The sequence below is a fragment of the Carassius gibelio genome, chromosome B13, assembly GCF_023724105.1.
Source record: "Carassius gibelio isolate Cgi1373 ecotype wild population from Czech Republic chromosome B13, carGib1.2-hapl.c, whole genome shotgun sequence".
In the NCBI taxonomy this organism is placed as follows: domain Eukaryota; kingdom Metazoa; phylum Chordata; class Actinopteri; order Cypriniformes; family Cyprinidae; genus Carassius; species Carassius gibelio.
Genome location: NC_068408.1, coordinates 16,628,901 through 16,649,497, shown reverse-complemented (window position 1 = coordinate 16,649,497; position 20,597 = coordinate 16,628,901). Strand labels below are relative to the sequence as shown.

The 20,597-nt window shown below is 35.7% G+C and overlaps 1 protein-coding gene across 1 annotated transcript; it reads left to right on the top strand.

Moving 5' to 3' along the window:
- The first annotated feature begins 3,945 nt into the window (after positions 1 to 3,945).
- On the top strand, positions 3,946 to 13,205 carry gabrg1 (gamma-aminobutyric acid type A receptor subunit gamma1). Its single transcript, XM_052572504.1, has 9 exons — positions 3,946 to 4,369; positions 6,430 to 6,590; positions 8,201 to 8,268; positions 8,454 to 8,674; positions 8,952 to 9,034; positions 9,492 to 9,629; positions 9,845 to 9,997; positions 10,151 to 10,350; positions 11,099 to 13,205. The coding sequence occupies exons 1-9, from the start codon at positions 4,299 to 4,301 to the stop codon at positions 11,372 to 11,374; spliced, it is 1,371 nt and encodes a 456-aa protein (XP_052428464.1). The 5' UTR covers positions 3,946 to 4,298; the 3' UTR covers positions 11,375 to 13,205.
- The last annotated feature ends 7,392 nt before the right edge of the window (positions 13,206 to 20,597 follow it).

The following is a 20,597-nucleotide window of genomic DNA, read 5'->3' as shown; positions in this document are numbered from 1 at the left end:
ATGTGTGTGTGTGTGTGTGTGTGTGTGTATATATATATATATATATATATATATATATATATATATATATATATATATATATATATAATGAATGGGAATATAGTTATTGCTTTATTTAGCACATGGACATGCTCTCTTTACAGTACATTACTGTAATCTTTACTGCCTGTAATCTACCTAAACAATAAAAAAGTATTTTAAATAATATACGTGATAAGAAACTGAAAACAAAAACTTAAAAAAACATAAACAAAAATGTTGAAATGTGGAACTGTAGAGTTGTCTTGGCTAGTTTATTCCAAAGTACAAAAATTGCTACTAAAACTTAAATAATAATAATAATAAAAAAGTAAGTTTCAGCTAAAAATAAATAAGACAATAAGACAAAAGGATGTAACAAAACTACCAGACATTAAAAACATGTCATGAGTCACTATGAAATTGGTAGTGTAATGCATAGGAGGTTACCATAGGAGCAGACGGAAAATCAGATTCATCTGTGCCCATGTTTATGGATGCATGTTCATGTGTGAGCTGAAAGAAGAAGAAGAAGAAGAAGAAGAAGAAGGGAAAAAGACAGAGATAAAAGGTTACTAGATGGCAGATAAAAAATAGGGGAAAACGGGGAGAAATGGGGTTGGGATTCCTCTACAGAGAAACCAGCCGAGCATGAATACAGAGTTGGTTGAGTTGCCTGGCAACAGAAGGGACATGCACAGGGCTTTGGTGCTTAAAGCGTGTGACAGAACTTGACTGTTTGTTCTCTGCTCTGTAGTAGTGTGTACTATATATATATATATATATATATATATATATATATATATATATATATATATATATATATATATATATATATATATAGCAGAAACATATAATTATTGTATGAAAACAAATATTCATTTTTTTCCCAAGTAGATTACACTAAGGACCACTAAAAACTCAATTACACAGATGATTTATGAAAATTTCAAACATTAAAAATCCTGATTAGGTTATTGTGCTTGTAAAAGACCTCATCATACTGTCATTAAGATGTGTGTGTGTGTTTGTGTGTGTGTGTAGTCCAGCAGAGAATATATTGGGCACGTCTCAGGTCCTCATCATTTTGTCTCACGATGTTAATGGCTGACAAAATAATAGAGATTTTTTCCATTCCTTTCATTTGTGTCAGAGCATCTGAATACAAAGTACTTCATCATGAAGAGAGTCTGCAACAGAGCACTAGCCGTTATACTTAAATCATTCCAGCATTTTAAATGTTTTGTGAGAAATGTATAATCAAATATAAATCGAAACATACACAACATTATAGAAGAATATTAATATGAACTGAATTCATGTGATGTTCTGATATACATCTGATATTTTGAACTTTTGAATGACATTTTGAATGATGCTATTATTTGGTTTAGAATTGAAGAAATGATGGCAAAGAGAAGAGGAAATTGTCTTGAGAATGAGGAGTCTGGAAAGTGTCTATTTCTGTTCTTCTTGCTGTGTGGAGCTCTCCATGGTGCTGACAATAATGGAGTATAAAGCTGAATGAACAGCCAGAAAGCCTATATATATATCAGGAGGTAAATGTCTTCCAGATCACAAAGCCGTATATGGCCATGAATATTGCAAAGGTGTCTTAAAATGGAGCTGCAATGGGTATGTGTTGTAAAAGTCTGAATCTTTGAAATGTGTTCATCTGCCATGTATTGAACACCATATTTACCTTGAAGGTCAAAATGGCATTGAGGATTTAATTGTTTTTCAGTGGGTTTGATCTTTCTGAACTTTATTTTCAATGTAATGAAAACATCTAAGAATTTAATAATACACAAATGCTGTATCAGTCATGTTCATTTGTTCATTGCACGATATACAAGGAGATTTGCATGCAAAATCAAACACACCTGCACCAGCTCATTGAGAGCTCCAGGAACACTTGAAAATTACAAACAGGTGTGGTGGAAGAGGAAAGCGGACCTGTAAGAACAAGCACGCCTAGGCTGCGTCTGAAAGTTGAATAATGCTGCTTATGCAGGTAGCATATGGAGGTTAGATGGCAACAAGGCACGTCTGCATCCAATGATCGTGTCTACTGAAATACCATAATTTGATTGTTTTTTTTAAAGAGCATACGTATCCTTTGCTGCCTGTTATATCCCACAATCCTGCGTGTTTGATTTCCTTTGACAGTTGAGCTAATAAAATAAAGATGGCATCTGAAAGTTGTGGTCAGCAGTCAGTAAATGACAAACTTTTACCACTTTTGATGTCATTTTTGGTGAGAAAATAGTATTGTAGTACCGGTAATTAAATGTTTGCTTTGGTGAGATATTTGCATTTTGGTAATTAAATGTTTACTGGGTTATCACCAAAACTCTCTCTTTTATGCTGTAGTAGATCAATTAAATCATTATGCGGTCTCAGAAGTCCATTCAAAATCAGTGTGGTGAGGTACCTTTGTTTGTAAACGCTGCCTGCAAAGCAACTGCCTGATTTTCAAAGTGGCATCAAGTCAGCTGCCTAAGCTTTTGGACGCAGCCCTAAACACACAAACACACATGCATAAACATTTACCTATCAATCTAAATGGAAACATTTAGACTTTTATCCATTGTTTTTATATAAATACTACAACCAAACCCACTCCCCAATGTAAAAAAAAAAAAAGAAAAAAAAAATATATATTATAAAAAAATATAAAATAAAATAAAGTATAGATTTTTTTATTTTTATTTATTTATTTTTTTTTACTAGTGAGGATATTCCCAAAATTAGGTCTATCTTGATAATCTTGTCAGATTTATCTCACTTGTAGGTACAAATTTGTTCTCAAAATATGGTTAAATACACACACACACACATACATGAAGAATATTTGTGTTATATGAGGATACTCCATAGACAATGATTTTTATACTGTAAAAACGTTAAATTCTATCCTCTAAACCTAACCCTCAACCAAAAAAGTTGCACAAAAAATATCATAAAAGCTTCAAATATGTTCGCAAACAGAAATCTCGTCAGCCTGAGAAGATTATAGCAACAGTACGCCACTCGAGCTCACATTGTAGGCCTATATTTATATTTTCATTTTATCATACATTATTAAATGATTAAAACAACAACACTGAAAAAAATGTTTCATTGTTCAAATTTAAAACATTTAGGGTAATGGAATGTAATGTTTCACATCTACAGTTTTTAACTTGAGACAATGAAAAATGGACTGTTTGCCATCTTTAAGATTAGCCTGTAATGGCAAAACAAGGGTCAGCACTAGCTATAGGAAGATGATAAAATGAAGCACTGTTTGTAAGATTGATAATAAATCAGCATATTAGAATGAATTATGACCATTCTACTGACAATGATCTGACTGGACTGGAGTAGCCTAATGGCTGATGAAAATTCAGCTTTGCATCACAGAAATATATTTTAAAGTATAGGCTAGTAAAACAGAAAAACATGATTTTAAATTGTAATAATATTTCCCAATATTATTGTTTTTTTCTTCTGTATTTTTGATCAAATAAATACAGGCTTGATGAGCATAAGATACTTCTTTTAAAAACATAAAAAATAGTAACGTGTCCTAATATTTGTAGTGTATAAGTAAAAATGCAAATTCTATAAATAAAAAGGTTGAGGGGTATAGGCTCCAAAATGAATTCTGTCTAGAACCGGCCCTGCAGGGCGATACACAACAAATTTGGTTAAATGAGACTGACAGGAAATTCTGGCAGATATTCTTTTAAAAAGCTCATCCATATAAACCATCATAAACAACATAACATGAGATCAATTTGACCCTCTTCATACATTCTAGGGTTAAGTTTGGTCACAGTAGGCTACTTTACACATCTTGGTGCAACGTCATTGTCACGAAATTGTCGCATTTGTCCTTTTATTAATCCCAAACAACAGCAAAACTAAGTAAAGGTCTCATAAATCACAGCTTGATGTAAAGTCTCTGAGGTAGAGCAGTCAGCTCTTTTTCCACAGGCGGTTTCTAATAATTCCCGGAACATCGAGAGCGTCTCACTCAGCAGATCTCTACATGAACGCAGCGGTGCCGCAATCAGCGAAATCCCGCATTCACCATTCACATCCACACCGCCTCTGCTGCCTGACACACAGACTGTGGGCTCAAGCGATGTGCATTTGTCTAGACAGCAACTGACAGCATAGGCTGACGCTTACTACCACCGTGTTAAGAATCGCTTAAATCTCTCAAGGTTTGATCGGCTTTAAGCTCTAATTCATTTCGGAGATCGTTTGGTTATAAACCGAGCGTTCACACGATGGTTCTGCTGCATCGCCGCCGGAGAAAACAGACGCTGGTTTGGCTGTTGCCGGGTCTGCTTGGAGTCTGGTAAGTTTTCGCTTCACGGGGGGCAAAAGAAACAAGGAGTGCAATCAATGTGACTACTAAAATAACCCTTGACTGAAACACACACTTGGACAGTCAGTGTACACGAGGCGAACCGCTGGCGTGATCCTGTAACGCGAAGTGCTGCAGAACGATTTACTTTTAGCACATCAAATTTATCAGCCTAAACACTACCACCTATAACCGTCAACCACACACGTGCTGCTGTCTGTACACTTGAGATAGCATTTGAGATAATAATACAGACTGTAACTGACAGTTTTGCTCAGGGCATTCGTGTTGATGTCGTGTTGTCTTTTTAGCGTGGACGTGCAATGTCAGTCTCCAAACAAACAACCTTGAGGATACTTTAGCCAGCAATCAGCTACAATTCATCAAGCAGCACCAGAACTAATGTAAATTAATGTAAATTAATGTTATGCATTAGTTGTACTCCACATTAACACTTGTTATGTTGGCTCGAGCTGCTTTGCTTTGCTTCTCATTTATCCCCCCCAGCTCATTCAACGGGTAGCCTATGTAGGGTACATAATGTAGCCTAAATGCTTAATAGAACATACATAGGCTACTTGGTTTGCAATATTTAAAATTCTCTCATTTACTTACATTTGTTAAATTCTGTGATTGTAACCATTTCCAAAAACACTTTTTCCCCTCTTATTCAGGCATTTGTTTGCCTTCTGTGTATTCACTTGGCTCTGAGGCCCACACAGGTCATTCAGAGGCTACTGTTGTGTCCAGACAATATAAACTGCATATTTAGTATCTGAGTAAAAATTCTGTCTGTATTTTCCATTGACAGCCGGCTTTTCAACCACTCAGCGCTGTGCCTACGGGGATCAATAACCTACATTCTCTCCACCCACCTGGGTCTCATCCACAGGGATGCCTCATATTGATTTTTCCGTCTTTCATTATTTGCATATGTGTGGGAATGTACCATTTAGATTTCTGGTTTAGAGACGAAACTCAAATATATAATCACATTTATCGGTCTGTCTGGGTTCTTTTTTTTGTTTTGTTACATTTTTAGTGTTTTATTGTATCACATCTAAATGAATGACAGTACAGTACACTACATTAATAGGGCAAATATAATTTTGCTGTGTCTACTCCGCAAAATAAAAGGCATTAAATAGATTTGAATCTTGGGACCTAACATTTAAATTAATAATTTGATACAATTCACTTAAAAATACCTGCAGCAATTACATCTTTAATTAATTAAGATCTATAATTATACTGCTCACCCTTTAATCCACCCTTAACCACATCTCATCTCAATAACAGCAAACGTGTTTTGCAAAGCAGAATGAACACAATAAATAGACTGTACATGACAAATGTAGTACATAGTGGCTAAAGGCACCTAATATAAAGTAGAACCGAATCTTGTTTTGTATATTTTGCTAATTAGCCAAGAGCTATTAGCAGCTTCAATGCGCATCACCTTAATTTCTTCAAAGCAAAAGTTGTGACATCAGAGGAGACTAGACTGCGTGGGAATGGTGCACATTTCAGTTAGAAGTGATACCCAATATGTCTTTTCCTACGGATAATTCTCCAGAGAATAATTTTAGGAGCTCTTACACCATATACTGCAAGGGAGCGAGTGCGAGAGGGAGTTGCGGGTGATAATTTAAACCCCTCACCTTCAACTGTTCCCACCCTCCACTGCCAGAACACATCTCCATTAATCACTGCATTCTTTTATTAGAACCTCCTCTTTGTATTTCCAGCACTGCACTCATTTAAACGACTCCTCTCTCCTGCTGTCATGGCGGCCCATACATTTACAGTCACTGATGACTTCTTCTATCTGCTCTTCCTATGAAACTCATCATATGAATTCTCTCTTTCTCCCTCTGTCTGTCAAATAGAGCTCTCTAAACCAGTCGCTCGCTCTTTAGAGTTTAGGCTCCTAATATAAACCGACTCCTCTTTTAACTACTCTCAATTTTAATCCTAATATTGCTCTGTTATTTACCTCGCTGCTGTCTGTCTATTCATATTGTCTCTGTGTGTTTCTGTTTTTATGACAGCATGGCATTTGGCCCGAGCAAAGCAGAGGAGGAAGATTACGAGGATGTCCCCATAAATAAAACTTGGGTTTTATCACCAAAGGTCTACGAGAGTGACGTCACCCTTATCCTAAACAAATTACTCCAAGGTTATGACAACAAACTAAGACCAGATATCGGAGGCAAGTCCAATTTTTCAAAAAGGTTGAATGCCTACATCCAGGATCTGTACACACAAAATTGCTTACAGATCCTGTCTAGGCTTGTTTATGATCCTCAAACACGGTGTTACAGCTTATGGGTAACTGAAATATGTTAATAATTATAAGATAATGCCATCATTATTATGAAGCCACATGAAGAGGAACACACTGTGACAATTAAACCCTCCAAGCAATTCAGAGTTTCTCTGTAATCATCATTTTTACTTTACCATCAGCATTATTGCAGTGTTAAAAAAAGGTACTAGGCTTTAGGATTTTGCTGATGTTTTTCTCTACGCCAGGTCACTTTATTCTCAGTACATCAGTGTTCTGGAAGCGACGCAGCTGACTGGAGTTCAGTTATTTAAGAGGATTTATCTCAGTAGTGTTCGGGTACAATAGACCCAAATCACTATTGATCTTCCTTCTTTATCTGTTTCATGTGTCTGAGATAGAGGGAGAGAGTGTAAGTATGAGCAGTACTCATTTAATCAGATCGCAGAGCAAGTGCTGAGGGATTTCAGGTCAACTTGCCGAGTTTTTGTAATTTGTCACATCTCTGTGGCTGGATTTCCTGCGGCAGGAATATTTTTGAAACCGCAAGGGTGAGGATTGAGGCAGCTTTGAGTAATTTGTGTGGTTGTTATGGGAAACATGAATCGGTTTGCAGCGCATTTCACTTCTGTAATGAGATGGATTTCTGAGTGATACAGGATACCAGGAAGAAGCCAAACTGAATTTTACTACGAGTTTACTAAAAATAGCTGGCTATTGGTTTTGCAATTGGCTATTGGTTAACATTATTCAATAGCCCACACTAAGTGATGCAGAAAGAGAAAGGAAAAAGATGAATAATAAGTTAATAAATTATTAAAGCTTATGGAAACACATGATGAGTACGTTTTGAACAATCTTAAAAAAATCTTATTTTTTCATTGTGCATTCTAATTAATCAAACTGCATTTGGGTTATTTTGATTAAGTAAAAATTACAAAAAAGAAATACAGCTATCACAATAAAACAATGAAAACATGATGAGAACAACAACAAAAAACATGATTAAAAAAATGTAGTTATCTGTTTTTGCAAATAAACTCTTCACATTTTTCTATGGAAACCCATTTCTGTCACAGAATTATGTGAGATAAAGAAACTTGCAACTGTGAAATATAAATTAGCAATTCTGAAAAGAAAAAGCCAAATTGTGAGATAAAAAGTCTTAATTACCTTTTTTGATTTTTGATTTCATGGTGGAAAAAAATAATAATTATAAGATGCAAACTTAAAATTCTGAGAAAAATGTCAGAATTGCAACTTGGAATTCTGAGAATTTTCCCCATATTTCCCATAACATGAAAAAGGTGCATTGATTAACTATGGTCAATTTTGGATTTTATGGATATAACCGAACATCAACATTTTCTGAAATGGATGCTAAATACAGGCTGTATATAATATACATTTTTATTAAATCACTTACTGTTATTGTATTGTTTTTAAATTATAACTGTGATTTATATGTATTTATTTTTATTTTTATTTGATTGTCCTGAATAATGAATATTTGAATATTTCAAATTATATTCTAGTAAGACCGACTGTGATTGAGACGGCAGTGTATGTGAACAGCATAGGTCCAGTAGATCCCATCAATATGGTGAGCAGAAATGTACAATAACACATTCATTTCAGAGCTGTAAATAAAACACTCTAAGCAACAGTTTAGATCCATTTCACGACCATCATATCCTCTGTCACAACCGATAGCCACATAATACTACTTACAAAAGCAACCACAAGGTTTTCACAGCTAGACCTCTCATTGACTGGTGTTTTTTTTAGGAGTACACCATAGACATCTTCTTTGCTCAGACGTGGTACGACAGCAGACTCAAATTCAACAGCTCAATGAAACTCCTCATGCTCAACAGCAACATGGTCGGAAAGATCTGGATCCCTGACACCTTTTTCCGCAACTCACGCAAATCTGACGCCCACTGGATCACGACACCCAATCGTCTTCTGCGGCTCTGGAGCAATGGAAGAGTGATGTATACTCTAAGGTATGTCCAATAAGAGCAGAGTGAATGTTTGTATGACTAAATGACATGTCCTCGTATTCCTGCATTTGCTTTCGTACCAAATGACACCCTCTGTCTGTTGCAGCACATGTTTAAGCCATTACATCTGATTCACATTTATTTATGTCAGGGACTGTTAAATCAGACTGGGAGTGTTCATAGTACAAATATCAAAGCCTGCACAAATGCACTACCTCTTAAATGTCACAATCAACATTTTTTTGTTTGTTTTGCTATTGTCTATGATTCTTTTTGTTAGGTTGACTATTAATGCGGAATGCTACCTTAAGCTGCATAACTTTCCCATGGATGAACATTCGTGCCCTCTGGAGTTTTCAAGCTGTAGGTGTTAAATTCTTATGTCAATCTGTCACTCAGCCTCAGTCCTGTCCTAAACGCTGCCGGGCAGCCGATCCCCATACATTGCATCTGTCAGCCAACCATGCATTGCCAATACTGGCCAACCAAACCTTAACATTGCAGAAGGTCTGCACCAACTACCGTCCTCTATCCTTGCAATGAGTGAGGACAGGCATCATCCTTCTCCAGCTCTCTCTCCATCCCCTCTCTCCTCTTCTCAGTCTGTGTGACCCCTCCATCCGTAATTAGCATCATGCCTCAGCTTCTCATGTATCATCATCCTCTGTAGGCACGGGAAGGGCATGCTGCGCTTCAGTCTAACAGAGTGCTGCTGTGTGAAGCCTCAGTGCCATTCTACCATCACCGTAACTTCTTATTTACATACCCAAACAAAAGGTCACGTGTGATCTGGTGGATATGATTTTTTCCCCATTTGTAGATGGGTATCCAAAGAATGAGATCCAGTATAGATGGCAGCGTCGTTCGGTTGAGGTTGCTGACCAACGATACTGGAGGCTTTACCAGTTTGCCTTTGTGGGTCTACGGAACACTTCTGATGTGGCACACACTCAGTCTGGTATGAAAAAAAAAACACATACACAATAAATAATAAAAAAAGAACAATAATTTCAGTAATTACTGCTAATAACAACAAAACAACAACTTAGGCTACATTAAATGAGCTAGATAATTTATAATAAGTTAATGCATAAGTTTAAGGATTTTGATTATTTAGTTGCTTAATTGCTGTCCAAAATGTGTCTAAAATGCCTTGATGTCTTGTTTTAATAGGGGAATATGTGGTTATGACCATTTTTTTTGACCTGAGCCGGAGAATGGGCTACTTCACCATCCAGACCTACATCCCGTGCAGCATGATTGTGGTTTTGTCCTGGGTCTCTTTCTGGATTAACAAGGATGCTGTGCCTGCCAGAACATCTTTAGGTCATTGAAAAAGCTTCTGAATTAATACAAATCAATAGGAACAACAATAGCATTGCATTATATTATGTGAATGCATTAGAGAAGAGCATGTGATAATGACGAGGAAATGCTTCAGTGGGGGTACTCAATTACTGTGCATCTTGATTGGCTCAGGTATCACAACTGTGCTCACCATGACAACCCTAAGCACCATATCGAGGAAGTCCTTGCCAAAGGTGTCGTACGTGACAGCCATGGATCTGTTTGTGTCTGTCTGCTTCATCTTCACCTTTGCTGCTCTCATGGAATACGGGACCCTGCATTATTTCACAAGCAATCGACAGAACAAGAAGACCAAATCAAGCCATGCGCAGGTGAGTGGACTTCATTCTGTTATTTAAAGGCCAGTTCTCATAAAAAATAAGATTCTTTCATTTACTCAGATTCACGTCATTGAAAAAGTGTCTAACTTTCTGTGGAAAGCAAAATAAGAAATGCTTTGCTCTGTTGGATAATCAGCACTTTTATGCTTCTAAAAGGAATAAATACACCATAAAATATCATAAAAGGCAGTCCATGTGACTTGTGTTACATACTAGGTTTGTGAAGAGACTGAATCTATGTGATTCATAAGCAAATCATAAAGGCCACTTAAGAGAATTAGATGAACCAAAGATCCCATTCAAAAGCTACTAAAAGTTCAAATGACAGGGTTTTCTGTGAATTACCACATAATTCTGGTCTGCTTCTAAAACAAAGCTATCATATCAACCACTTTTCTGACACCTGCATTGTGTTTTTGCTATTTACTTTCATTATATTAAAAAAAGGACCCGGAAAATCTTAAAAGAATATATGTAATAAATGATATAAAGTCACATGAGGATGATAAAATATTGAAAATTTTTTTACGCTTTATGTTGCTTAAGCACCTAGCTTATCATTGATATGTCAAATGAATTTGCTTACTGCAAAGCTTACTTACTTATTCACAGCTCACTTTACATTGTACTTTTGTGTGCGGTTAATTGAGTGTGCTGTGCAGCATCTCTGGCATTTGCTATTGTACTGCACTGTGTTTTAGCAATGAAGCGGTAGTGACCTTGCTGTTCCTCTGTGTAGAAACCCAGCATGGTTAACATCAGACCAGGGACATCTCTGCTGCAGATGAACAATATTGCTCCTTACCACGAGGATGAAGATTATGCATACGAATGTCTGGACGGAAAAGACTGCGCCAGTTTCTTCTGCTGCTTTGATGATTGTCGCTCCGGAGCTTGGCGTGAGAACAGAATGCATGTCCACGTCTCCAAAATCGACTCCTACTCCCGAATATTCTTCCCAACCGCCTTTGGTCTCTTCAACCTTGTCTACTGGATTGGATATCTGTATCTTTAAAGATGTTGGGCAAGATGTTGGGACTCAGTTCTAGTAATATTTGCAAATCATCTGTAAATTCTCCATCTGCTAAACCTGGCAGCATAAACCTTTGAGAGAAGGGGAATATGTGAGGCTTGGTTTGGATGAATTAGTACTTAATGCATCTTTAATTTGTACCTGGTATTTAATTTATTGAAGGATCTGAATCTTAGAAGGACAATTACTGCGATTCTGCATCGATGCCAACTGAATTACCAGCGATCTCTGAGAAGGAAATGTTTGGTTTTTCATCATTTACAAAGGCCATCAGTTGCCTAGTTTAAAATGATCTCTAAAAAACACCAAACCACCTGCATTTTTATGAACTGCAATATTAGCATCATGTTATCATCACTATTGCAACTATGATAAACCTTCAGGTTAGTATCTCTCTGGCTGAAGCAAAATATTATTATTTGCAAGGAGAACTAGATATATTAGTCGCTTCTGTAACTAATTTTCAGAGATAAAAGAAAACAGCAAGCTACATGTCAGAAAACGAATATTTACATATTAATCTCTCTGAATGTTTTTTATTTCAAACTTAAAATAGCTACATTTCTGTGTGAATAACCTGCATTCAGTCATGTACTAAACAAACCAAAGCATAGATACCTGAAGGTTACATGAATAGAATTTTGTTCAGCTTAAGAATTACCCAGAAGCCATTTACTTGGAATTAGCCAATAATGATACTGTGAAATGTTCTTGACTTGAACTAATAAGCTGTCTCTGCAATAGACGACACAATGAAATGCCAGTGTGCCCAACATAAAATGGTTCACATCTAATTTTTTATATATCAAACAAAAGGAATAGAGCAGCCTTTACAATTCACAAATGTTCAATGTCCTTTAGTACAAATTGTTCATTACTCTCTTCTGTATTCAAGACAGCATTTTGTATCTTCTTGCGAATGGCTAGATTTTTGTCAGTGTAATTGCATGACTCATCTGAGCTCCTACGGCTAATCAACCCATATTTGGAAACGGGTCTGATGGACTTTCTTCAGCAGAAGAGCTCTAGACAGTGCTGTCGCACCAGTCTCAAAACGGATGGAGGCCTTCTATATTGTTAATCGTCTAAATCAAAAGGCCATTTAATATGTATTTGCCTTACATTAGGTTAAATCTGATCTCGGAATCCTATTTGATTTGAGAAACAGATGAAACAGAGCATGTGAGCAAGAGTGCCATGTCTTGACCCGACTCTAAACATCTTTACACCAAATGTACAAGTGTTTTTTTCAATCTCCTGTTGTTCTTTCAGCTGTTGCTTGTTTTATTTCATGCTTCCATGTGGTTTGTCTTTTGCTGGGTGTTATCTTGATCATAGACTGCTCTGTTGTCTCCCTTTCTGAACATCTGTTATGTACTGTGTTGTGCCCTGTAGCTTAATATATTCTGTACTGTTATCTTTTTTTTTTTTATGACAGCCTCAACAATTTCAGACTCATGCAACTACTCAATAAAAATATTCTTGTCATAATGTTTATATGCAAAATATAAATAGATTATCTTTCGATATATCTATTAAACAGCATCTGTTTCAGACCTTTAATAATAGAGATCAGTGACCTTCATGTATCTGTGTGAGCGTGTGCATGTGTGTCTGTACATTAGTGTGTATTCAAAGCAGACTTTACATCTCTTCGCTCAGTTCTCCACTCGTTCTTGGTGTTGTCGTCGTGTCTTCTGTAAGTGCTAACCTTCATGCTTTTAACGTGTTCATATGTTTTTGTAGCTCTGAACACTGTGAGTAATAAAACAGTGCCTGCAAAAAAATTAATAAAATTCTATGCTCTCTCAAACTCTGTTGATCTCGCATCTTATCAAAATCCCAAAGCGCTGGATAAAAAGGATAAATACATTTTCCCTCAGGCGGTTATTCTTATAATAAGGCTTTGTTAATATCACAATTAGTTTTATAATTATTGCCACAAGTGAATGAGCAACAGCATTTTCATACACATAAATTAAATTTCATTCATTTATGGCTCTTAATTGTTATTTCACACATGAATGAGGGATATATGATAAGTTACTCAATCTTAGGGACCACATGAATTAACACTTCATTTATTATACAGCTACAAAACCAAACATTTAAAGTGATTTAAAGGGATAGTTCAGCCAAAAATGAATATGATGACATCTTTTACTCACCCTCTGTATGTGTCGCCATGTGTCTGTATGACTTTCATTCATCTGGAGGAATTCAATACATTCCATAAATGTTTCTTTGTGTGTTCAATGAAATTCATACAGAATAGTATAAGGGGGAATAAATGATGACAATCTTTTCATTTTTGGGTTAACTATTAAAGCAAAAATATGTTGAGAATTTATTCACCGTAGGCCATCCTAGATTTAGATGATTTTGTTTCTTCATTAAAACAGATTTGGAGAAATGTAGCATTACATTAGTGAATGGCTGCTAATAGAATGTGAGTCTAAACAACTGATGAAATCATCACAAGTAATCTTGTCCACCATTTAATATTTTATAATTGAAAAGATGTATGTTTGTAAAAGAAAAAATCTGTTGAGAGTGAACAAAAGAAAAAAGAACTGTTAACAAGCAAAAAAACAAAAACAAAATCGAAAGTTAAAGTTAAAATGTCATAATTAGGAATTTCACACAGCTCAAGACATTAACTGATGGATAGGAGTCATGTTGTGGATTATTGTGATGTTTTCATCAGCTCATTCTGACGGCACCCATTCACTGAAGAAGGTCCACTGGTGAACAAGTGATGTACCTATAATGCTACATTTCTCCAAATCTATTCAAAAACAAATTAATCTACATCTTAGATGATCTGAGGGTGAGTTTTCATTCATGGGTGAACTATTCCTTTAAATTAAGTTCTGAGCACATAAACATAGGCTACACATCCTTTACTGAGCGATTGTTTGTAAAATGTTTCTACTTCTCCCACATTTTGCTAACATGAGTGTATTAGACCCATGACTCAAATGTCACAAAAATAGAAAGCCTTTATTCGTCGGAGACAGCCTTTTCTCTCTCCCCACCCTAACTTCACTCCCTCTTCTCTTTTCTTTAAGTTCAGTCCCTTCTTGACAGTTTAAACACTCTATATACTTTCCTTCCATTCCCAGGTAACCATTATAAGCCTCTGTGATTATCATACTTTAGAATGAAGACTGTTGTTTAACTGTATGGGAAAAGAATACAAGCCTGCCGTTTAGAGGATAGACAGTGGGCTGAAGGATGAAGAGAGAACTAAAAGATAATTTTCCTGAGCTTTTGAAACAACACAGACCCTTTTCAGTCAGGTATCTTCTCTATATGCTTGGCAGTGATAAGTACAGTACTATCCTTATCACTGCACTGTGATACAGCTTTGGTTTAAGTGATGCTCTTCCCTGCTTGCTTAGTAATTGTTTTGTAGCCTCTTTACTTCTCAAATGCACCATTGACTGAACGATGTACAGTACTGCAAATGACTGAAAATGTAAATATAAGGGTATACTGAACACAAATATGAGAAAAATATGCTTGAAGAATAGAAAAATGTTGCAAAAAATGTTGCAGCTGAGTGGGATATCTACATGAGAACCTTCACAAATCAATATCTCCTTGCAGCAGAAGTATTCTAGTTAATGCAGCATGAATAAAGAAGCTTGAACAAGGTGTTGTTCAGTACTGCAGATGGGCAGGTTATGAATTTTTAATATCTCAAACTGTCCTGTAGTCGATTAAAAGGATGTGCTTGTTTCTACCAAACATGAGGTCATAAATGCATTCTAAATCTTAGCAAATGTTCTCCAATATTTCATGAAGAAATCACAGATGGAGAATATTTTTAGAACGAAAACAAATAATTTTGACAAAAGATAAAAAGAAACCGAAACTTAAGATTTAATCTTAAAAAAGGTTGCTCGTTTACGTACAGAGAAGCTGTTTATATAGAATGAAAGGAACTCAAAAATACTGCGCGTTCTATGTGAACCTTGTTTAAACATCAGTAAACCCATTAAAAATGTACCACTTTTTATTTTAAGTGACACTTAGGTCCTGAAGGACGTATCTGTCCACTACCACTAGGTACACACAAAGCAAAAATCTGGATTTGATTAAAATCAGAACTTTTCGGTACTATAGCCTATACAAAACTATAGCTATTGTAGGCTACTATAGAAAATAAATAATTAAATAAGTAAATAAATGTTTAAAAAATGGCAAATAGACAGAATCAGGATTAGGAAGCATTCAAAAATAACAATAAATAATAATAATAATAATAATTAACAAATAAAGTTAATGCGAGAGAAACGGATTTATTGGTTTCAAGATCTTTTATGCCAGCTGAGAAGGCTTTGTTTAGCCTGACAGTTTTCCATTACCATATTGTAAGTAAGTAAATAAATAAATAAGCAAATGCATGCCATTGGATGGCTAAAATAGTAATTCTACTGATACGAATATAAATTATACTGATTCAGATGTATGCAAGCAGGGATATTTTCTTTGTCAGCTGCTGACAGGTCTGAGGCTTTGGAGGCCCCTGACAGTCTGAGGCCTCACATCACTAGCCTCGCTGGCCAAATTTCCAAATCAATCATCGAGACGATGTATTATTATAATTACCACCAATACAAGCATGAAGTGAAGTGTTTATGTGATAGGTCTCCCTTGATGAAAGCTTTGTTTGTCTGAATTCCACTTACTTGCCCCCACACATCTGTGCGCCTATGGCACACACACTGAGCTCTGTAGGTGGGCTTTCCCTTTCCACTTTGCTCCGCTCATCCTTTTGAAGATGGTACACAGAAACGCTTGATGAGAGGGAAGAAAGCGCAGTTTTAACAGTTGTGACAGCATATCAGATAAGCGGAGCGATGCAGACTAATGAAGGAGAGGATGAGAAGGATGTTATTTAGGGAATAACTAATCATACTATACCATGCCAGTTTTGTTTTAATGAGAGATTGTAATTGGTAAGTACCTATGTTGCTTTTTTGTCCAACATACGGACCTAACAGTTTTCTATTGATTACAAGTATATGTTGCAAGTGCTTATTCATTTTTACGTTTGTTTATGCACATATTCACCCTTTATGAACAATGTGAAATCTCATTCATTCAAAGTAAGCGGCACTCACTTTAGTGAGTACAGGCCTAGAGCTTTAAAATAAATGTGATGTGTGATCTATGATACTTACGTTTTACTAGCACAGGGCATAAAACACACTTGTAGTATAAAAATAATTGTTGGTCTTAACGCACATAACCATAGCATTTCATATTCGTTGCTGAAAACCACAAACAATTATGATTCTGGTGGGAGTTTGCAGTATATTTGCTGATTACAGTTTGTTGGGGTCTTTACCTGCTAAAATTTGGATATTGATATTTGCAAAGAAGTTAAATAAGAACTGGAATGTAATACAGTAATACAGTAATAATTGATGCTAAAGCTGATTGATTTTTATCCATGTCACATGATCCTTCAGAAATCTATATTAATTTACTTACCCCAAACTTTGGATGGTAGTGTATCATGGTTTACACAAACAAATATCATGCAGCACAGCTATTTTCAACACTGATAATAATAATTAAGAAATATTTCTTTAGCACCAAATCAGAATATTAGGATTTCTAAAGGATCACATGACACTGAAAACTGGAGTAATGACGTTGAATTTTTTATTTTTTTTGCCCTTACAGAAATAAATTACATTTTAGAACACATTAAAACAGAAAACAGTTATTTAAATAGTAATAATATTTCACAATATTACTGTTTTGCTGATCAAATGAATGCAGTCTTGGTGAGCATAAAAGTCTCCGGGACTGTATGAGATATTTGATTTGTTTAAAGCTAGCTACTACGGTAATTGATTATTAAATATCTACAGTATAATTGTTCTAATAGCGTCATATTCTTAATAAAATACAGTATGATATGAATATTATGAAGTGTAGTAAGCATATTAATAGTGTAAACCATGCACACATATCACCAGCACAATCTACACACTCACCACTTCTCATGCACACTTAATCTAAATCCCATATCAGAGCACTTCACTCTCAGAGCAGCCTGTAAACTCATTACAGCAATCTTCATTAACCTTTGACCTTTTAGACAACTCCACAATAAGTTAGACTCAAACCTTGTCACTATTAATTTCATCTTAAAACTGAAGATCCTCAATTATCACTTAATTTACATACTGTGCATTCACCTGCAGCGCATGCAGCATGTGTGTGTGAGAGATTTGTAAATCACTTGACTGGGGTTAGGGGAGAATCCGTCTTGATTTTAGTCCATTATGATAATGCCAACCTGTCACTGCAGTGCTCCCCACAGGCAGCCCACCAGTAATAAAGTCAACTCTGATTTATTACATGTGTGTCAAATGTGTGTGTGTGGAACAGTAAAGGTGTCAGAGGATGAAGGCAACGTTCATAAAAGAAAGAGCAGCAAATGTGGCAATATAGAGACCAAGGGGTTGCATAAGAATGTGGATGTGGATATGGATATGAAATCGGGTTAAAACTGAATAATGTGAGTGATTGAGATTCATCGCTGCTCTCCGACATCAGTATGCACATATACTTTTACGTCAAAGCCCTTATGGTCAGAAATTCTTCTGGCTGGCCTATAAATCTTGATGGAGTTCATGCACAGCACATCCACTCTCAGACTCCATACAGATCTTTAATTATTTATAGCCTCAGTTCTGATCACCCAGAACTAATTCAGGGCAGAGGTAGTGTGTGTGTATTTATATATAAGTGTACATGCATATGTCTGTTTATGAGGGTCACAATGGCTACACAATTAAATATTGCATGAGAACGGCCTTTAAATATGAATCCTATCCAGAGAGATGTACTCTTTACTAGTCATTCATTCTGAGGTCCATTTATCACCACACTGCTTTTAGAATTGAGAGAAAGGAAAGAAAAATGGAGAGGAAAAAGATTAAATGGACGAAGTATAATCATGCTGTTGAGATAAAGAGAGAAAGAGTGAAATTGTACAACGTATCCTTGATTTCTACTGATTTTTAACTGTTTTTCTATAATGCATGAGGTGAAAAGGAAGCAGTTTGGAGTGTCAGTGTGTGGTGTATTTGCATAAAGACAACACAGCCATCTTATAGAAGCACCTCTGCTGTCGGCTGGCCTCCCACCTGTAATTACATGGCAAGTGGGTAGAAAGACTCTCATTTGTATATTTGTGTATGTGTGTGTGTGTGTGCATCCATGTAGCTAAGACACTTAGCTAAGACAATTTCTCAGTAAGGATTAGTGAATAAGAGAGGGATGTGGTGGATTTCAAGGTCTATTTACATGCTGACTGTGATACACTATGACTAAGAGAATTTGCTTAATGAGGAAATGTGGAATAATGTTTTCAGGATTACTGTAAAATGATGTCTTAAATTCATTTAGGTACATTCTTTATGATTTGATACATGGTTTCTACACAAAACAGGCTGTACTAGTGCTACTTTGTTCCTTATTAAGATCAAATTTATTTATTTCATTTATAATCAAACATAAACAGATACTCAGATTGTGTTATTGCTTTCAAACTAATGCTGAATAAACAGATAGTTGTTAATGCAAATGATAGTAAAAGGAAGAAATACTGAGTAATGTAGATTCTAAACACAGTGTGATTAGTAAGTTCTATATAGCGAGAAACAAGTTACTGAATATTTGTAAATTTTGTATTCCTGAATATTTTTAAATGTTGTATTAATTGGTTGAATGATACAATGGCTCACTCATGAAGACAGTTCCTTGTTTTGTTCTTGAATGAATCAGTGTGTTTGAACATTGATTCAGTGAATGATTCAGAATGACAGTCTGTTTGGAGCTAATTGGTTGAATAAAAGATTTACCGACTGGAATGTGTAAACATAGACAAGACGTGGAGTGTGGAAGCCCGTTCATGCCACAGTTGAGAAAAATATAATTCTTTAAGTCGTAATGATGACTTCGTTTTTCATAATAATGACTTAGTTTCCATGCATGCAGGAAGCCATGCAGGAACACCGCAAACATTGCTTCTGTAATCTAAAGTGTTTAATGCTATAATCTGTCATTCAATAATGATTTCAGATCAATTATCTTCATGTAGTCTTTTGTTCATTTGTAACACTGTTAATCTGTCAGATAGTTATGGCTTCAAACATTACAGATCTAATATTTCAGTTAAGAAGTACAGGCATTTTATGAAGAAATGAAAGCCATTACACATACACTTAATTTATAAATGTTTATTTCGAAGATTTATTAGTTTTATTAGCTGTCCCTTTCATGCATCGCATGCATACAATGTTCATACAGTAAGCCATCTCATTTCAAAAGCACAAAGCATTGTTGTTCATTACCACGGCAGCCTCTTGGTCTTCATCTCACTTCTTGCAGGACAAACTCTTAACGTGAAAAATGCTTAACAAAGACAGATTGAACAAATTCAGTACAAAAATTAAGGAACATCAATATTGTACTGTATATACAGGCCTTCAGGTGGACCCAAAATATGAATGCAACACAAAAAAACAGCGTATTTTCTATAAAGGTTTTCTATAGGAAAACGCTTAACATGCAACTTTGGTTGTTGTGTTCAAATTCTGGGCTCTTATGCTTGTCTGTATGCATGATCAGAAATATTGTATCCTGAATTTGTCATTGTACTTTAAGCCATATTAAGCAATTTTCCACTTTAATGTCCTCCAAGAAGCGGTGTGGGATGCTGAAGCATAGATATGTATCTTCATAAAATGCATGTGTTTTTTGTTGGAATATATTCCTCTATATCTGAAGCCGTGAACTATGATGCTGGCAGAGTAACTTATTGGTAAGTGCTACAAATAAAAAATAGACTACATGCAGATAATTTATCTGAAACCGTTATTTAATGACAGATTAAAGCATTTAACACTTTAGATTACAGAACAAGCAATGTTTCATATCTTTGTTAAGTCATTATTAGAAGAAAGTTTCTCATTATTACGAGATGTTAAAGGTGTCATATGATGCGATTTCAAATTTCCCTTTCTCTTTGGAATGTTACAAGCTCTTGGTGAATAAAGAAGATCTGTAAAGTTTCAAAGACTAAAGTCTCAAATCCAAAAGAGATATTCTTTATAAAAGTTAACACTCGTCCACGCCCCCCTAAAATGGCTCGTTCTAACACGCCCCCACATCT